At 45.9% G+C, this 16,374-nt stretch overlaps 2 protein-coding genes across 6 annotated transcripts in view; one reads left to right on the plus strand and one right to left on the minus strand.

Moving 5' to 3' along the window:
* Positions 1 to 3,869, plus strand: part of LOC146580438 (leucine-rich repeat and fibronectin type-III domain-containing protein 4) — a 36,863-nt gene extending 32,994 nt beyond the window's left edge. For both annotated transcript variants that reach the window (XM_085267194.1, XM_085267195.1), the window contains exon 8: positions 649 to 3,869. In XM_085267194.1, coding sequence (XP_085123320.1) covers positions 649 to 1,966 — 1,318 coding nt within the window. In that variant the 3' untranslated portion in view covers positions 1,967 to 3,869. The remainder of the gene's footprint in view (positions 1 to 648) is intronic.
* The window catches only part of pcxb (pyruvate carboxylase b), a 326,810-nt gene that overhangs the window by 122,744 nt on the left and 187,692 nt on the right, over positions 1 to 16,374 (minus strand). The gene's annotated exons all lie outside the window — the stretch shown is intronic.

The following is a 16,374-nucleotide window of genomic DNA, read 5'->3' on the forward strand; positions in this document are numbered from 1 at the left end:
CCCCCAGTATCCCTCTATTGTTCACCTCTCGCCCATTTGTTATATATATATTATAACGGCTGCTCGAACACTTAAAATGAGGACACATTCAAAGCACTTCTCTCTTTATTATCCCACGCAAGCTCTCACTCATTACAGACACACAGGAAAACATCTGCACTCTAAAAGACCAAAGCCAGATTATATACGTCTTAATTTCATAACTTCTGCTGAAAAGCAAACATCAACTATACTTTAACTTTAATTCAGAAATTAAACCTAAAACGACCAAATGTGTAGAGTTTTGCTGTGATGTTTGCTTCCCGCAAAGATGCGAATACATCCCCACATACGTAGACACGCTCCTGCTCTCCAAATGAGCAGACAGAGTTCTCTTTTCATGTTCCTTAAGCGCGCTCCCCATCAATAGCCTCATTTTCCCCTCACTCCCCTACTGCAGTATTTACTCCGGTGCCGTTTCTAGCCCTCCCTTTACACCCATTTCCTCCGCTTGTATTCCCAATCTTCAACCGTTTATTTCTTAAATTCGGTCGGATTAGTCAAAATATCGAGGTCAGGTTTCAAATTACAGCAGACGCTATGCATTTCTGTGCACCGTCCATGTTTATGTAACTGACCCATGTTCTTTTCCCTTTATTCCCTCTTTAGAATCTTACCGTCAACCAGTGATCGATTCCTGCTGAAGAACCTGGTTTCCGGTGTGGACTATAATCTGTGCGTGTTGGCCATTTTTGATGACACAATCACATCTTTAGCTGCGACAAAGGTTCTGGGCTGCACAACCTTCTCCACCAAGGATGTTTACCCTGCATGTCGCTCTCTGCAAGCCCACTTTCTGGGCGGGACACTCACCATACTGGTTGGCGGCGTTGTTGTTGTCACTTTACTTGTGTTTACTGTGGCACTCATGGTTCGCCACCGCGTTTGCAATCACGGGGACCATATAATGTGTCACAGCAGCAATACCGAGGCAGGAGGCGGGGCCTGCTGTCAGGGGAGTGTAGGAGGTGGGGACAAAGGAGGAAACGGTAGCGGATGCTACCAATCCAATGGTTCTGGAGACATGATGATGGTGGTCCTGCCCAATGGTCTGCCTTCTAAGAGAGGAGGAGAGAAGGACAATGAAAAGGAAAAAGAGGCCGATTCAGCCTCTTCTGTGCCTCCAAAACTGCCTCCTAAGCCCAGGCCGAAACCTAAAGTCAACCTGGAGCAGTTTCTTTCAGCTGGAGGCGTGGTTTCCACAACGACAGGGCTAGGAAGTGAGATGGCACTGGTGGTGAGACAGCGAAAGTTGGACAAGGCGTCACCGTACACCTCAGAAAGTGACAGAACGCCCCTCTACTACTCCCCTTCTCCCCCCTCAACCCTTCCCCGTCAGTCGCGTCAGAGGGAGCGCCCAAGGCCCCGACTGGAGCGAGAGCTGACCAATCGTGCTAGTTTTTCTCTCGCGGCACCCCTGAGAGACTCGGAGCTGTTGGACTGGAGAGTCGCACCCAGAGGCAGGGACAAATGGAACTCCTCACAGGCTTATCAGAGCCCCGTTTCCCCTCTGAGCCCCGCCTGTGGAACAGTTAGCAAACGGAGGCACTCGCTCGATATGGGCTCCTCGGTCGCGCTAGCGACTGATGCCGCAGCGAGTGTCGCCAGGCGCTACGGCGCTGTCAGTTATGCCAAGCGGCTAAGCGTCATCTGGACAAGGCGGAGCCAGTCGCTGCATGGAATGCTGGTGCAGTGCGCTTCGACAGCAAGCACAGCGTCGTCGACCACGAGCGACGAGTGCGAAAGCAGCGGCGGGTTCGGGGGTCACTGTGATTTCCAAAGGGGATATATTCATGCTTATAACGCCACCAACTCCAACTCTAACACTGGGATTACTCCCGGGAAAGCAAATAATGGAAAAGACAGGAGTAGGGAAAAAGGAAAGGATGGAAAGAGCGCAGAAGAACTGGAGGAAAGCGTCGTATAGGGGCACGGATTACAAAAAGTGGAGGGGGATAAAGGGTTCTGTACGAGGACAGTTTGAATGAGATGCTGATTTAAGAAGGCCAAAGAGGTGAGGAGGGATTACAAAAGCAAAACTGTTTTAGATGAAAAACTTCCAGTTCAGAGGAAGGAAGGAGAGCAGGTGACTCAAGTGTCACTAATGCAGCTTCTTGATTTGCCCTGTGAGCTGAGAGGAGGGAGGATACCAAGAAGTGAGGTCAGGATTTGTAAGAGGCTCTTCGAGGAACCTCGAAAGTGATGGCAGAGAAATGTGACCAAAAAAAAACATTAATAAAAAAAAAAAATCTTTAAAAATTCAAGGCGACGGGGAAAGAGAAAGTACAATCATCAGAGTGACAAAGAAAGGAAAAACAAATATGTGAGAGGGACAGGGGGGATGTAAATTAAGGAAATAATGAGGGAAAACAGCAGTAAGGAAACAGAACAAGGGTTACAGCAGAGGAGGAGGAGATGTTGTGACCTGTGTGGATCACACTAACACAACCACTCAATTCTCCAGTCTCAGCTCCCACACCACCATGAGGCTTAACACCGGATCAAGAACACCACCACTGTTAATACTGGAGAAATACTTGTGACAGAAATGCATCAGTGAAAAGGTCTGGATGCCACTCTGTTGTTTTGGCTTTCACGCAGCCGGCCATTTTGAAGCTCTTTTCTGAATGTGACTTTTATGTGTCCTCTGTGTCTGGACAATGATTTTGGCTCGCTGCGCCTGCGGATTATGGGAGTATAAATACAGAGCTGGGTGCATTGGACATGATCAATCGATACAGGCTGGAAACAGCGAGGGGAGCCCAGACATTATTAAAAGAAAGACACTGGAATTACAATGGAGTTGATATGGATTACAAAATGGAGACGGGAGTGCACAATGGAACGTGTAAGCGTGTGCATTTGTAAAAGACGAGATCGTATTGGATGTCAGATGATAATGGACCAAACAGATGAATAATGCTAATGGATGCGCAAGTGTGCATGCGTCTATGGATCAGGGACAGGATGCATTTGTGTGCCTGTGTGTATATGAATGTTCGTGGGGCGGGGTGGGGGGCGAGCCGGTGAAGTAGACTCCATGTTTCAAAAATGTTTAGTGCTTTCTGGATATGCTGTAAAAAAGAAAGGAAAAAAAACCCTAAAAATTAAGGTGAGAGGCGTCCTTGAGCTCCACTGAGAGTGAAAGCAGAGCGAAATGTTTAAATACGCCACAACCAGTACAACTTATTTTCAGCAGTGTAGCATGGTGAGAAAGCGGAAACTGTTAAATGGGAATTAAAATTTCAAATTCATTTGTGTGACTTCAAACTCCTTTGTGCCACATGGGTTCATGGTAAATCCAAATCGAATGTTCTCAGAAAGGAAGCAGTTTAAAAAAAATAAAAACAAAACAGTAAATGAATCAAACTGCTGCAGAAGCCACTAAACGCTATAAAATCTGTTGGAAGACTCTTAAAAACCTCTATGAGAGAGAGACACACAAACACATACATATATAGTATATAAATAAAATAATGTTACTTGTCGCACCATGTGTTTGTTTTTCAAAGTTTTCTGGGGAGTGATTCTAGGATCGAACGCAAACTATGAAAAGTGTGATTTTTTTGTTTTAGACAAGAAATCTTCGTGAGTAGGAAAGAACATGATTATGACTAGGCAGTTAAATTAACTACCACAACAACAACAACAACAATAAGCGCACAGCACAAAACACAAACTGGCAAGCACACACACACAGATGCCTATTAAACAAAGCCAATTCCAATAATAACAATCAGTGTTGTTTCCTTTCTGTTCTCATTTCATTTTGCCAAAGTCAATATTGTTCTCTTGACTTGATATAAATAATAAAATTTACATGTATGGAACTGAGACTGAGTCATTAACGCGTGGCCATGTGTCATGTTTGTGCGCTTGACTACTTAAGTACATTGTGTATGCGTGGGGGGAAAAAAGAAAGAAGCACTGCATCTGAATATTAATCGTGTGTATTTTGGTGCATCTACAACAGCAGATTTCAGTGTTATATTTAAATCTATTGCAAAATTAGATTGGATATAGTTTAATAAAAAAAAAGTGCCAATGCTGCTTTGGTTTAGTTTGCACTTGGACAGAATTGTGAAGATGAGTCAGTCCTCGTGAAAATGTTTTGAGCTCCAGGCAAACTTGTGAGTCAAAGAAGCTGCAGCGCACACGCACATCTGTGGGGCGAAAATGAAGCTGTTTACTTGTCAGTCAGTGGAGCTGATTAGGAGGTAAGGGTGAAGTAACATTTCTTATGGTAATTAAAAACATTTCTTACAGTAAAGAAAAAAAACATGAGGAAAAGAGAACATAAAAAGAAGCAAACTGGTAGGAGAAGGGAGATCAATGAGCTCAGGAACAGACAGAAATGGGTTTAGAAGGAAAAAAGGTGTAAACAAGATTTCAAAGGACAGATTGGATATGACACAGAATAGGAAAGAGCGCTGATGTGACAACAGACAGACAGAACGGGAACTAAAAGCCATCAGGCTAATGGATCCTGAAACCGATGCTCTGTTATTATCAACAATATTAGCTGGTTTCAGACAGGCTCTGTATTTCAATATAAGACATTACAAGCTCCTTTCAATGCTATCTGCAGCTGAGATCAACACTCACTTGGAAACGAAGCGAGCTGGCAGCAATCTGCATCTGAGCAGAACTAATTAAACTTTTAAACATACGAGAAGAAGAAAAGTGTCAAACATGAACTATCAAACCAAAACATCATTTCTGTTAATTATTTACATCTTTCAGGTCATAGCGGAAAAAGCTGAAGCGGAGGTAGAACGGATCTAGTCGTCTCTGCCCTTTTCTGAGGTTTTCTGAGGTTAGATGGGGGAAAACTATCCCACCAGCACAATCCGAGTTTCTCGTACTTATTTCACTTTGTTGCTGAGAAAACACTTCAACAGTGGGCTGAATTTGGTGCATCACTAAACATCGACAATAAGATCAACAGTGGCAATGTTGTATCGCAGCAATAATGCAGTAGCTAAATGTTGTTGTGATGAAGGGCATTAAGACTTGAAGATTTCTGTGTGTCCCTGGCAAAAAACAAAGACAAAAAATAGAAATGGGGAAAGGAAAAACCAACATGAACCATTAGTGCGATTGTGATTCATTGCATCCCTAGCTGAAATGAACTGATTCCTGCACAGGGCTGCACAACTGTTTATTTTACTTCGGTTTAATATTTACTCCAATTAGTCTTTCAGCCCACCTGAGAATAAAGTCTTATATTTCATGAATTTTTTTTTTTTTTTTTAAATTCCTGTCTCCACTTTCTGTTGAGTCCTATGCAGATGCTGCCAAAATGTAGATATGGAGGGAGGGGTGCGGCTGAGAGACTACTGAAACACCTGGAGACAGACTACGTGTCATGGTCCTGGGCCATGTGGGCCCAGTATTCTTAGTTCCTTGTATGTTTGTATTTTGTTCCTTATTTAGGCCATGTTTTCTGAGTTGCCCTGTTGTGTTGTTCCCTAAGTGTTTTCCCTTCATGGCTTTTACCCCCTGTGTGCCCCTCTGTGTATTTATGAGCCCTCGTCTCCCTTTGTGGTTGTTTCATGTTTCCCCAGCCCGTTATGTCTGTGTTTTCCCCGTGCTCTCTCTCCTCCTGTCTGAACCTCTGTGCCTGTACATGTCATGTTCAGTTCACCCCGCCCTGTCTCGTTATGATTATCAGTGTCACCTGTGTTCCCCGTGTGTGCCCACTTTCCTCGTTTACCCTCTGTGTATTTCTGTCTGAGTCTCCCTCTGTTCGGCGTCGCGTTCTCCCTCATGTTGTGTGTAATTCTCCCCGTGGTTCGGTTCCTTGTACAGCTCATGCTTTAGTTTTCCCAGTTTTAGGTTATTTTGTATTACTTCTCGTGGCCAGCAATAAAGCTGTGTTTTTTGAGTTTATCCCCGTGTCTGTGAGTCTGCATCTTGGGTCCTTCTCCTGCCTGCCACACAGCAAACCATGACAGAAGAACGCGACCCCGAACTGGACCCAGCAGCTCACAACCCCTCCGCGGACCTCCAGGACGACTTGGTCTACACGGTGGAATACCACTGTGAGGAATGGGCGACGCTACCTCGAGGCGAATACCGGGAGACCGTAGCCGTCCGTCTTCAGCGGATGGTGTCCGGGCTCCCGTGGCTATTCGGCACGCTGCGCCCCCACATCCGGGACTTTCTTGTGTCCGCCGTGGGCATCCGTCCGGGGCAGCTGTCCCAGAAAGAACCAGAAACGGTCAGGATCGGGACCATGGGGCTCACCACCGTTACGCCGCCTGTTCGCTTCTCATCGGCTTCTACATCTCCGCCACCGCCTGTCTACACTACGTGGCGCACGGAGATGCCAGAGGCCAGCGACTTCGGTGAAGAGGAGCGGCAGCAGGTGTTACGGGCGTATCGGGAGGACGAGCTCCGTTGGAAGCCCTGGCTTATCACCGAGGAGGAGCTCTCGTCAGCTGTCCCACCACAGACCGACCACCCCCCCTCGCCGCCGCGATCGGGCTACTCGTCTCCTGCTTCCTGCCTGGCACGGATGTGGTCTGAGGGCGAGGAGCCGGTCGCCACGGAAGGCCAGGCTGAGCCCACGGCCGCCCCTAAGAGGAAACGGCGTTCCCGCCGCTGTCGCGCACCGCCACGGCCCGTTCTGCCCTCCACTGAGCAACACGAGGTGGCTGTGGGGGGCGCGGATTCCGACCTCGAGGAGCGGCAGCGCGCCGTAGGCACGCAACCGGAGGAAGAGCTACGAGAGGAGCCATGGCTCGCTCCCCCCTACGATGAGGTTTTCCGCGGGACACGGCTAGCCCTTGGGGGCCCCCGGAGTTGCCTGGGACTTCCGCCTGCCACTCCGCTAACTACCGCCTCCTCAGCCGCTGCGACGCCTCAGGAGCCTCCATCTCCCACGTCTACGGGGCCCACGGCCAAAAGAAAACGGCGTTCGCGTCGCCACCGCATCGCCCGACGCTCGGAGGTGAGTGAAACTGTCCAGTCACTCCAAGTTACCTCTGAGCAGAAGGCATGTGAGGAGGCTACGGACTTAGCCGGTGAGGTGGCTAGCAATGAGCCGTTCACCGAGCCGCAGGCCAGAGACAGTTCCGCTCCCGCTTCACTCAACCCGGCAGGGACCACAGACTCGATTCACAGACTGACAAGGTTTCCCACCGCCTTTGGTTTTAATAGCAGTAGGGAGGTGTTTCCTTTGGTGTCTCTTTCCGTGTCTGCAGTTCCAACTAAATCTGAGTTGCCTGTGGTTTCTCTCTTCCCTCCTGAGCCGGCCCTGCTCCTCCATCAGTCACTGAATGAAGGCAACGAAAGCATAGCTAGTGCTCCGGTGTGCCCAGCTACACTTGCTTTTCACGAACCAGAGACTGTGAACACTGGTCATGAACCCCTAGCATGTTACCAAGATGCACACATAACAGCAGATCATGGTGACCAGGACACTGTAATGTCGCAACACGTCTCCTGTCTCCCCATAGATAACAAACCAGGTGGTTCTGAACTGTTTTGCTCCAGCACCATAACCACCACTCAGAAGATGGAAGCTGGGGTCAGGATTTATGTGACACCATTTTCTCCTGCCTCTATGAACTCGTCACTAGATAGGGTTTTGGCCCCGAACAATGTCATAACCACCCTCTCTCAGCCTGAAGCGTCACCCGCTTCAGTTAATGGTTCACGTACCGTTTCACCTGTATCTGTCTCTCCACTCAATAGGGTTAACACTCTGCAGCCACAGATCACTGCGGGTACGGGTTCCAACAAACACGTCCATCCAACACACCACAGTCATGCTACCACGGTGCCAATGGTTAGGTCCATATCTGTGTATTTACTGTTTTTCCAGGAGTCAGCTCCTGGTGATCTAAGCTTTGTTTTTGTGGATCGAGTGGCGGTCCTTGTTTTCCGTATGGTCGAACCAGCTCCTCTGAGCCGCACACTACCACCGGTTGAGTCCAACCAGCTTATGTTGACCTCTCCTAGGACTACACGGACTGGGCTAGTAACCTCTGAGCCCCTTCGGACTGATGTAGACTCTGGGAACCTAATGATTGCTGGCTCAGAACTGGTGGTCCCTACCACTGTCCACTTCATGGTTTCTTGTGTTAAGCTGTTAAGCCCTATGGACTGTTTTTTACCTGCTCTCTCTCTCTCTGGGTTTGTGCCTCAGCAGCCTGTGTTTCCTCAGCTCCTAGTCCAGCCAGGGGCCTTCATAACTGTTTGTCCTGCGTCTGCTGTTGGACTCCCAGGTGTGCCTATCTGGCACCCTGCGGCGACGCCACCGCTTCGCGTCACGTCAGCTGGAGGGCCCGAGGAGCCCACCCAGCCACCTTCTGCTTCTGCTCCTCCTGGTCCAGCTCCAGCCTGTGCTTCGTCAGCTGCAGCTCCAGCCTGTGCTTCGTCAGCTGCAGCTCCAGCCTCCGAGTCTTCGTCAGCTGCAGCTCCAGCCTCCGAGTCTTCGTCTGCTGCAGCTCCAGCCTCCGAGTCTTCGTCTGCTGCAGCTCCAGCCTCCGAGTCTTCGTCTGCTGCAGCTCCAGCCTCAGAGTCTTCGTCCTCGTCTGGCCCAGCCTCAGCCTGTGCTTCGCCTGGTCCAGCTTCATCCGCGTCGTTATCCTCGCCGGGTCCGGCCCCAGCCTCTGCAGCGACGCCTGGTCCGGCCCCCGCATCGCCACCGTCTGGTCCTGCCTCGTCTGGTCCTGTGCCCACCAGGCCACGGCCAGCACGCCTGAGACTGGAGAGCCGCCGCTGCCTTCCGCGCGGTCGACCCCCTGAACTGCTCCGTCGTCTCCTTCGCCGCCGCCGCTGCCTTCGGCGCGGCCGGCCCCCTGAACTGCTCCGTCGTCTCCTTCGCCGCCGCCGCTGCCTTCCGTGCGGTCGGCCCCCTGAACTGCTCCGTCGTCTCCTTCGCCGCCGCCGCTGCCTTCGGCGCGGTCGGCCCCCTGAACTGCTCCGTCGTCTCCTTCGCCGCCGCCGCTGCCTTCCGCACGGCCGGCCTCCGGACCAGCTCTGTCACCTGTGCCACCCGCCTGGTCGGCCCCCCGACCGTGTGACCCGTGAACTCTTGTGCCTGTGGGCTCTGGATCGGCCCCCTGAACTTTATTTGGACTATGGTCATGTGCTCCTGTGTTTTCTGTTGTTTGTTTTGTTTCCCGTTCTGGTCCCTCCATCCTGGTCCCCCGCCTCCCGCCCTGGGTGGGTTGTTTTCTGTTTTTGTTTTGTTTTTCGGGTTTGGGCTGTCGGGAGCCAGCCCTTTAGGGGGGGGGTGATGTCATGGTCCTGGGCCATGTGGGCCCAGTATTCTTAGTTCCTTGTATGTTTGTATTTTGTTCCTTATTTAGGCCATGTTTTCTGAGTTGCCCTGTTGTGTTGTTCCCTAAGTGTTTTCCCTTCATGGCTTTTACCCCCTGTGTGCCCCTCTGTGTATTTATGAGCCCTCGTCTCCCTTTGTGGTTGTTTCATGTTTCCCCAGCCCGTTATGTCTGTGTTTTCCCCGTGCTCTCTCTCCTCCTGTCTGAACCTCTGTGCCTGTACATGTCATGTTCAGTTCACCCCGCCCTGTCTCGTTATGATTATCAGTGTCACCTGTGTTCCCCGTGTGTGCCCACTTTCCTCGTTTACCCTCTGTGTATTTCTGTCTGAGTCTCCCTCTGTTCGGCGTCGCGTTCTCCCTCATGTTGTGTGTAATTCTCCCCGTGGTTCGGTTCCTTGTACAGCTCATGCTTTAGTTTTCCCAGTTTTAGGTTATTTTGTATTACTTCTCGTGGCCAGCAATAAAGCTGTGTTTTTTGAGTTTATCCCCGTGTCTGTGAATCTGCATCTTGGGTCCTTCTCCTGCCTGCCACACAGCAAACCATGACACTACGATAAGGAAAAGTGAAGGAAATAGAGATAGAAGTTTGGCTTTCACTGCGTGCCTCTCAGTGTCCACAGTATGCCCATAAGTAAGACACTTTTTTAAATCTGTTTGAGGAAGAGATCGAAATCAAACAGTGTGATAAGTCTGTGTGTGTTATTTTTGTAATGCAAATTGTCAGGGATGGGGTAAAAAGGGTCTTTTTCCCTCTTGTGCTTTGAGCATCAGACACCAGGCAATGCTAGAGTGGCAGACTGTGTTCGAATATGAAACCATCAACAGTGACAGGGGGAGTAAAACGGTGTGCTGGAAAGTGTGCGCGCACCTGCGTGTCTCTGCACATGAGGCTGGAGGGCAATTTGATTTAAAACTCATAAGAGTCTTCCTTTTAATGTGGCCAGAGTCTTTGCTACAGTCACCTTTAAAAACTGCGTGTCTGCCTGCATGTACATGGGTGCACTTAAGTGTGACAGGTAAGAGCAACAATGCAGCACAACTCTCCCCCTGGAGAGTTACATTCAAACATTCACAGCCACAGACAAAATTACCTTTCAGCAAACAAACGTGTGTCTGTGCACTGCGAGATAACCTTCTGGCAGCGTTTGCATGTTTCTGTGTGCACGTCTTATTGGTGCATCCTGAAAGGTTGTGTCTGCCAGCAGCCAAACTTCCTCTGACATTTGCAGTTATGATAAAGGTATGATGCATTTCCCTGCAGTGTGCTGACTAACTGCTTACTCAGGATGCTTTAAGAGTCAGCAGCTAACGTGCTAGATACCAGTTGGACCAGTTATAGAACATACCGAAGTGTACACCTTGACAAAAAAGGAGCAGACAAGACATCTGTCTAATGGACAAACATCCCATGAACATCTGAGAAAACGTTATTACCAACCCCAACACTCCATGAGTGCTACGCAGCTGTCTCACCAGCCTGAAATTATGACAAATGACTACACAAAGCTATTGAAAATGAGGTTCTAAGTAAAGCTGGAGATTACAAATATGAAGAAGAAAATGCACACAGGAAACCCCTCTCAGATAGGGCTGCTCAATTAATCGAATTTTAATCACGATTACGATCTGGGCTTTCAACGATCATTAAAAATGACTGAGCCGATTATTAGCCCCTCCCTCATTTATCCGCGACACCTTAAAGGCCGGTCCGTGAAAATATTGTCGGGCATAAACCGGTCCGTGGCGCAAAAAAGGTTGGAGACCGCTGATTAAGAGGACCCGAGGGAAGCTCGGAAAGCTAAGCAGGAGTTATTTGGAGAGTGACTGCCGTTGGTTGAAAAGAGAATTTAAAAAAAAAAAAACTTCAGTGGTGTTGCACACTATTTTATATTATTATTTTAAAGTCATTGTTAACCCTTTAAAGCCGGTCAGAGCAGCACGCTCCGTTTTGCGTAACTATTGTTAAATCCCTGTAGAACCTGAACCGTGTAAGCTAGCGCAATAATTTGTTTTGCATATGAAACCGGAGGAGTTGTACTTACATCTTATGCCATCAGCTTGTCCTCGGTCACGGTTTCGTTCCACATATAGCTTTGCAAAAATTGCATAAAAAGCGCTTGCAGGAACAAAAACATAATATTCCAGAAACACGCTTTGCCGTTCCTATCAGCTGTTCGTAACACTTCCCACAGTGAAATGATGCACATGCTGTTTTCTTTGCAAATTTGCATCATAGGATTGTTTTTTGTTTTTCCTGCAGTATATAAAAATTGCTGTATCTCCAAAATAAAACTATGAAGACACTCAAAATAAATTTCCTGTTGTTGTAAACTATTTTTTGCAACTTTATTGTATTTAAGGTTTTGAGGGATAAACCTCTTAAATTTCTCCAAGTAGAAATATATGTAAACAAAACAAAAGCGATTTTCAATTTTTTTTGTAGTTTATTGCACTTTTTTGCAATTTATGTAATTACTATGGACTTAATGCATACATATTATTAAAATATGGGCTATAACAGTTGTATTGATGTATAGCAACTTGAAATGCTCCCACAAATGGCACTACAGCATGTAAAAAAATAATATAAGCTCTGGTGGACTTGGTTCTATAGTAGGTCTTAAAGGGTTAAATAAATATCGTCAAATAATCGTGATCTCAATTTCAGTGAAAATAATCGTGATTATCATTTTTGCCATAATCGAGCAGCCCTACTCTCAGATACTGCGCTTTACCTACGAGTATAATACATTTTTAAATCACCGTTCAGTGAATGCAGTACGGAGCAGCAGCAGAAATCACACGGGGCTTCTCACCTAATTAGTCACTTTTACGTCAAGTGTCAACAGGATACAGTGGCTATAAGTGTGAGATTGAGAGTTTAATTTACAGCGATAAGTAACGTCCACAAGAAAAGCATTGTTTCTCTTAAGCTCACTTGGCAGAATAATCATTGTAAGTTTGCTCACAAAGAAATGAACAGCCTCTAATTTTCATGATCTTTTCCTTTAAATGGAGAGAAAATGTCTAAGAAAGAAATCTAGAAAAACGTAAAAGTTATAAACTGATTTGCATGTCACAGAATGAACTAGTATTTGATCACCTTTAAGCCATCTGATTTGTGTATAAAACACCTGTTCACAGAATCAGTGCATCACCATGGGCAAGACCAAAGAACTGTGAAAGGATATCAGGGACAACATTGCATCGTCTGGGCTAAAAGACCATCAGCGATAAGCTTTGACGAGAAGGTGACAACTGCATGATTAGTCGGAAATTTGAAGAAATATAAAATTCATCAATTGCCCTCAGTCTGAGCTCCGTGCCAGATCTTGCCTCATGGAGTGAGGATGATCATCATCTGAACGATTCAGAGGCGGCTTGGGAGAAAAGTGTGGATCGGACGAAACCAATATCAAACTCCCTGGCGTCAACATGACTTGGGGACTTGAGCAGCCGATGAACGGGACTGTGTGCCGCAAGGGTTGTGGATGAGCCTTTCAGCATGACAGTGAGGCTGATGAAGAAGCCCATTAACGTCATGGAGTGACCTCAGTCCTGTAGAAAAGCTGCGAAGAGAGCTGAAGGGCTAAAGAGCAGAGAGCCTAAATCCCACCTGAGATGTACAGAAACCTGGTGACCAACTACACGGCTGGGCTTGCAAACAGGGGTTTCTGTACAGAGTTATTTTTTGCTTGAGGATAGATATTTCAATCAACGACATGCATCTCTTTCAAGTCATCTTTTAAATCTTTTATAAAACTCACTGGGTTTCCAGGATCTACAGTTGATATTCTGTCTCTCCCCATTAAGATGAAACTACTACATAAATTAGAAACTGTTCATCACTTTGTAAGTGAGCAAATGTACAAATCCAGCAGGGGATCAAATGATTTCCCCCACTGAAAATATTTAAGCAAAGTTGCTTTAACTAAATTTTTGCTCTACAGTCTGACGATGGTTCGTTCACCACACCTGCATGTCATATTATTGTGAGTAGACTTTAATCATGCTGTTCAGTCAAGCTGATTTTTGTAAAAACATGGCTTAAAAACACCTTTCCAGTAAACCTAAAATCCTCATCTGTGTGAAAAGATGTAATTTTACCATTTTAAGCTGCACTACTCATTGGTTCTTCAAATTAAAACGCTATCCTGAGCCTTCAACATATAGACACCAGCCAGACACTAATCACCGTTTCTGTCTAGCATTGAATCATTTTCCAATCACGGTTAACAAGGCTAAGGGGAAATGCAGTCTGAATGATAAATACAGGTTGTCGAGACATCTAATGACAAAGGTTGATGAACGTGCATGTAAATATTACCTTACAGTCATATCTAAAGGAACCTTGACAATATTTATGCACCGATTTAAAGTATTAACAGTCTTACCCTTGCATTTACTGCAATCACAATATCATTAGCAAGCCTCGAAGACGTTGTTGCAGAAAAGAAAGATACAGATCAAGGGAGAGAGCGTAGAGGAGACCTCCTGTATTGTAGCAAATCGGGAGGAGAAAGATTAATTGACCATGCATGACACAGCGAACCAGATTTCATTCTTAGTCCCTTATTTAGACACTTACAGATAGCTGAGCATCCGAATAGAATAAAAGTGTTACCCAAATGTAAGCGCTGATAGGCAATGTGCAAAACATCGATAATGAGGCAAACATATGGCGTGTTTAATTCCATCAAGTTAGCAGTTTATGCTACACAGCATACAAGAGCAGGCGTGGAGAAAGAAGGCAACGGTAGGAAAGAGGAGTGGAGCCAATGCTGGAAGTAGAGAGGTGCTAAAATGATATAAGACAGAGCCTCCTGCACGGCGTTACCTTCATGCATCATTTCCTCTCTTCTTTCTCTCACACTCTCCACAATCTTTAATTTAGCCTTCTATCTAATTTGCTCTCCTTCACCTTCACTGACTTCTCATTCAATCCTTTGTTCACTGCATTCACTCGTAATCTCCACTTCTCTCTGACCTCCCTGCTCTCTTCTACGCCATCGCTTGGCTCTTCTATTGTTTTGCCAGTTCACTTTGGCAATCTTTCACTCATTTTAATATGTTCTCCTCACTGTAAGACAATATTCTCTGCCTCATTCTCAGCCCTACTACTGAGTGTTTGAGTCTTTTATTGGTCCTCAGTTTTCATTGTTATAGCAGTACTGCACTGCTAAAACAATAGTCGGCTCCATTCAGTTTTTATCTCACCTAAATACATTGTGGCATTTCATGTTTGCCCCTCTGTCCTTGTCTCTCAGTTTTCCCTTTATGGTTCATTTTCTGCATCATTTCCCACATTTGCCTGCATTTCTCAATATCCCCTTTATTCATTCTTTAAAAAAGAAAAAACAAAGTAGTAATAGGTTACTTTAGTATGGCAACATACAGCAAAAGGTAACTGGGTATAAAGATCTGAGGATGTTTCAAGGTTAAATTAAGAACTAAACCCTGAATGTGGAATTTTCCCTGGATTACGGCACAATCGGAGTTTCAAAAACTCTAAAAAGCAGAAAAGAAAATTAACCCAGAAATCAGCGTGGTACTTTAGCAGCTTAGTCAAATGTTACACACGCTCTCATTTAGCTGCTTCGCCCTTGCAAATTTTGTCGCCGTTCAGTTTGCCACGGTCGCCATGAATTTTAACTTGTAATTTGCACAAAGCTCTAAAGACTGCAGAGCCGCTCAACACCATATTGTCTGTGTACAACACTAGTTGACAATATTTTTGAAGTTGTAACATGCAACAACAATATAACAGTTTAAACAGCTGTTGGATCACTTTCCCCCCTCAATACATTAAAAAAGTTTTACACAAAGAAAAACCCAGATTAAATGTTTTTAACAAGTTTAAACAACTTTTGCAGCATTTCCTGCTACTGGGATCGTCAAATTTAAAATTTGACAATTGTGTTGCATACGAGCATACAACTGGATGAATAGTTTAGGAAGAGCGGTCGTATTTAAAATAAGCATCCAACCCAGTTTAAACTTCACGGTTCAAGAGTATTCAGGTCATTCCTGGTTTCAGTGAAGACACTCACTCTTAGAAATGCCCAAATAGCATATCAGATAACAATTTCACACAATACATTGAATTTCAGATATTACAACTTAGTAATTTCACCAGATTTTAAAGTTTATTTTGGCTGTAAATTAGTGTAATAGGAAACAGTGATTTGAATCTATACTGTACTTGATAAAGATTAAAATGAGAAAACTGGGACACCTACTAAGTTTTCATTTTTGATAATTGATTTCTTATCTAAACCAAGTAAGATTCTTTCTTTTCCTTAAATTTTACTCGTTGCATCTTGCCAGCCTCCCCCTCTTTCCCCTCTCACCCCCTTTCTTGGTCACTACCTTCAGTCAGTCTCAAACTTGCCATTTACTCAGTTTGTCCCATTTTCCCCCCACTTTCATCAGAGCAGTGCTTGCTGTTGCAGCCATTTCCTCTCACTTCCATCCTTCTTTCAACTCCGCACCTTCCTGTTTGATTGACCGCTGCTGCAACTAGAGGAGGATGCCATTTCACTGGTACCTTAAAAATAGGAGTAGGTTTTATTCTCTACGTCTCCACAACGTCTTCTCTGTTTACCACTACGCCTCTTCACTGATGTTTCTCAACTTCTCTGCGTTTCCTTTCAGTATGCTTTTATTTCTGAACAATCTTCTCATACGTTGCCCCTGATGCGACATTCCTCCGTTTCCTTGCTTCACCACAGGAACTCAGCTCATCATTATCTCTCAACATGCCACCCACTGCCCATCTCTTCACCACTTTTCCCCAGAACAAAGGATGAAAGGGGAGCTTTCTGGCCTCTCTTCATCATTTTTCCCACTGTTCAGTCTCTTTTGTCCTCCATATGGCGATGCCACCACCTACTCTTCTGACACATCAGGTTTCCTTCATACTCATGATCAGAAAGATGCAGTAAAAACTCATCTTGGGACCTTCTGTAGTTTCTTTTCTGTGATGTTGACAGTAGGATTTCTTTGTGTCTGAGAGCCAATATAAGACAGATTCTGTGGAA

This window comes from Mchenga conophoros, linkage group LG3, assembly GCF_057382185.1.
Source record: "Mchenga conophoros isolate Kocher_MC1m ecotype Shallow Benthic linkage group LG3, M_conophoros_male_GT1.1, whole genome shotgun sequence".
Lineage (NCBI taxonomy): Eukaryota > Metazoa > Chordata > Actinopteri > Cichliformes > Cichlidae > Mchenga > Mchenga conophoros.